This window comes from Mustelus asterias, unplaced genomic scaffold, assembly GCF_964213995.1.
Source record: "Mustelus asterias unplaced genomic scaffold, sMusAst1.hap1.1 HAP1_SCAFFOLD_124, whole genome shotgun sequence".
NCBI lineage: Eukaryota > Metazoa > Chordata > Chondrichthyes > Carcharhiniformes > Triakidae > Mustelus > Mustelus asterias.
In genome coordinates, this window is record NW_027590162.1 from 48,637 (window position 1) to 52,378 (window position 3,742).

General features: G+C 43.7%; 1 protein-coding gene and 1 non-coding gene across 2 annotated transcripts; both read right to left on the reverse strand.

Annotated features, from left to right (window-relative positions):
• Positions 1-1,222: 1,222 nt before the first annotated feature.
• On the reverse strand, positions 1,223-1,305 carry trnal-uaa (transfer RNA leucine (anticodon UAA)). Its single transcript has one exon. It is a non-coding gene; the product is annotated as a tRNA-Leu (tRNA).
• Positions 1,306-2,887: 1,582 nt separating this feature from the next.
• LOC144484706 (histone H2A-like) lies at positions 2,888-3,298 on the reverse strand. The gene has a single exon (XM_078203148.1). It carries the CDS (start codon positions 3,296-3,298, stop codon positions 2,888-2,890), a length of 411 nt encoding a protein of 136 aa, XP_078059274.1.
• Between the last annotated feature and the right edge of the window lie 444 nt (positions 3,299-3,742).

Sequence of the window (3,742 nt, forward strand, 5' to 3'; positions counted from 1 at the left end):
CCTGTCAGTGGAATTAATCATGTATGTAAATCTATGGTGCTGTTTAAAATTGTGTGTCTCATTTGGGATTTTTCCCTCACGTCTCTCTCTATCTAATCTTCCATTTGTTTCCGTTACTCTGTGTGAGCCTTTGGTTGTTTCCAAATCACTCAGTGATACAATTGGTGTGTGTGTGATTGATTTCATATCACTCAGACTCAGCTCCTGTGAGTGAGTGCAGTAAACAGCCTGTACTTTTCAGCTGTTGATGCTGAACATGTGATTCAGAACTATTCTCTTATTTATCAGTCTTTGGTATTCAGTGTGAACATGGGACTAATTAAATAACCTTCAATCTTTGGGACAAGTTATCTATTTGGATTAATTCCAAATAACTTTCCAACACAGAAATAGGCCACTGATGCAGTCGGTTTGAAGCAAATAATGTGAGTGAGTTTCGGCCCAGCAATAAATCTCTGATACTGTGAACACAATTGTGAAAGATAATGTATCCTTCAATCTGATACTGGATTGCTATGCAAGTTTCACTCAGATTGTTCACATTGATTTGATCTGTGACAGTCTGATTCTGAGTAAGAATTTTGACATGAGTGTAAAATGGAGCTCAGTCTGGAATTGGTACAGTGTCTTCCATCCGGCTCAGTGTGAGTGAGGATTAGTTTATAATTTATGGTTCAGTTCATAGTCATCAAACTGATATTGTAACTTTTAGTTTCATAATCTGGGTGAGTTTTCAACTGGAACCTGAGTTTGTATCTCAGGTCATACTCGCTTTCAGAATATCTCAATCTGAGATTGTCCTTCAGATTTGTATCTAATGTATTTGTGAGAACTCACCATGGCGATTAGTACTGCCAGTTCCAAACCCCTGATGTGGGTGATATGACTGGTATTTAACTGGAATCTCAAAGTACATTATTAAGGTTAATTGTGTAACATTTACCCAAAAAACCATTTTACGGTTTTATCAGATACTTAATTTGGAGCTCAGGCTGCTCTATTGTGGGATTGACACAGTGATGATCTGATAATGGTTTGGACTGGGATTTATGGATCACCCTTTCAGCGGTATTGAGATTTATTTGATTTCTTATTGTGACAAGAAATAATTACTATGCTGTGAAAACTCTGGTTTCTTGCGCACTCTACAGACCGAGCATACCGTTCGCAGAGTATATAGGGGAGAAGGAAAGGGTGCAGAACGTAGTGTTAAAAATCCTTCTACCAGGAGTGGGGTTCGAACCCACGCGGACATATGTCCATTGGATCTTAAGTCCAACGCCTTAACCACTCGGCCATCCTGGTACGAAAACTAGATGTGATTGGGACACATTCCTGCTGTTTGATTGCTGGATTGAAAATGTGCCTTTGGAATCATTTCTGTTCTCGGAGACTGTGGAATTGTGAGAAGGAGCTGGGACATTCTTCCCTGTAACTCCTGTGGAGGAAATATCTGGTTTCTTCAAATATTTATCTGTGGAAACAAAGTACATTTAATATCTCAAATACAGATTCCGTCAGTTTAATCTCTATTAATAACCAGTGTGAGCGGTTTGTGAGGCTGCAGCCAGACTCCAGCTCTGATTGGTCACTCTCATGTCAATCCAATTCTTCACCAATCGGAGAGCAAGGGAGAAGAAATGGGAGGTTTTGATTGGTTCACATTTTCAAACTGGAAAAACCCGCCAATTTCAGTGCAGGAAAAATACAAAATAACGGAACGCCTGAATGTTCAGGAAACTATTTCAATCTCACACTTTATAATCTGTTTATTGTATTTTCCCTCACAGAATCCTGGCGCTATTTTAGGAACAGTTTGAATTTCTCAATCTCTTATCTGTAACCCGCGGTAATCAGACCCCGTTCAGCAATTTAAAACGGAGCAAATCTCACCTCAGTGGAAAAGCAGAAACATAGAGATCACCAACCAGCCCCTTCACACAGACTTCACAGGGACAGAGGGAAACGGCTGATTTCTGATCCTATCCCCTGAAAGCGGCCGGGAATGTTACAATGGAAGGTGTGGAGAGAATTCCTGACTCAATCCCCCCGGTGGAACAGGCAGCTTTGTGTCCTGAGAGTAGCGAGGGCAGGGGGGAGGCAGATCTTAAAGCGCTGCAATGGACTCAGGCGCTGCTTGTGCGCAGATCTCGCTGATTCCGTCCTCTGGGAAAACTGCGGAATAAACAGATCAGCCCGCGAATAACCTCTTCATTCCCGCCTTTACTCTGCTCCGGGAGCAGTGCCCAGATAACTCGAGTGAAAAAAAAAACCTTATTCTGAAACTGAATATAGTTATCATTAAATGTAAATAATTACGTCCTGATATTATGCTGGGCCTCATTGTCCGTCACAAATCCCAGACTGGGTTTAAAATCTGCTCTCAGTTCAGTTTGATTGTTCCTTCAATCTGAGTGTGTGTGTGAGGGGCGGGTATGAAGTCCCATTCACAGCATTCCGGAACGGGACAAATCTCTATCCTCCAGAAAGAGATTTCTCATTCACTCAATAAGGGAAAAGATGGCGCAGATTTTTCAGATTGTGGGTGGCTCTTAAAAGAGCCGTTGAGTTCGGGGTGCTTTTCAGCCATCAATCTTTGATGCTGTTTCTCACTCTGGGGCAATTGTGTACCTGTATTTAAATAATTACCTCAGACATGGTGCTGGAAATGATATTTCCTACATATGTAAAATGTTCTCCAATAAATAGCATAAATTTACATGCATTAAAACACGTATGTCAATAATGTGCACAGGGCGAACTACGGATTGATAAAGCAAAGCGAGAAACAGCTCTACTGTGAATAGCAGTCCAGTGTCTGACGGTTAGACAACAGATCACCCTTTTACAGATAAAGTGAGTGGCTCTGAAAAGAGCCTTTGGGTTATCAGATTAAAGAATGGCCGCTTCGCTTGCTCTTGGACGAGGCCGCAGACGTTTTCTTGGGCAGCAGCACGGCCTGGATATTAGGCAGCACCCCGCCCTGTGCGATGGTCACTCCTCCCAGCAACTTGTTGAGCTCCTCGTCGTTGCTGACGGCCAGCTGCAGCTGTCTGGGGATGATGCGGGTCTTCTTGTTGTCCCGGGCCGCGTTCCCGGCCAGCTCCAGGATTTCAGCGGTCAGATACTCGAGCACAGCAGCCAGATAGACCGGGGCTCCGGCACCCACACGCTCAGCATAGTTGCCCTTTCTCAGGTGCCTGTGAACACGGCCCACCGGGAACTGCAGTCCAGCCAGGGAGGAGCGAGACTTGGCCTTGGCCCGAGCTTTCCCGCCGCCCTTTCCTCTTCCAGACATCTGCACAATCTCACAAACACTTTCACAAAGAATGCTGAAACCCACTCCCTTTCGCTTCTCTTATAGCTCCGGGAGGAATGGAGGTGCGGACATTGCTGATTGGTCACTTTGTTGCTACCTCTCAGCATCTTGTTCATATGGCCAATCAGAAATCTGCTTAACTCACCAATCCGGAGAGCCCACGGAGTGAGGGCGGAAAATAACGGCGCCAAAATCTCAGATTCCAACCGATTTCATTTCAAACTGTAAAAGCCGCCAAAGCGGAAAAGAACAAGAGTTTCGGAAATTATTCTAATCGGTAATGGTGAATTCATTTTGAGGAATGTAAGAATCTCCCTTTCTCTCTTCCCCAGTCTATAGTTAACCTGTATCTGGCAGTCTCTGATTTTCAGTCTGGGTTTATCTGAAAACAAGCCGAAAATAAATTGTTCAACTTTGGAAAGT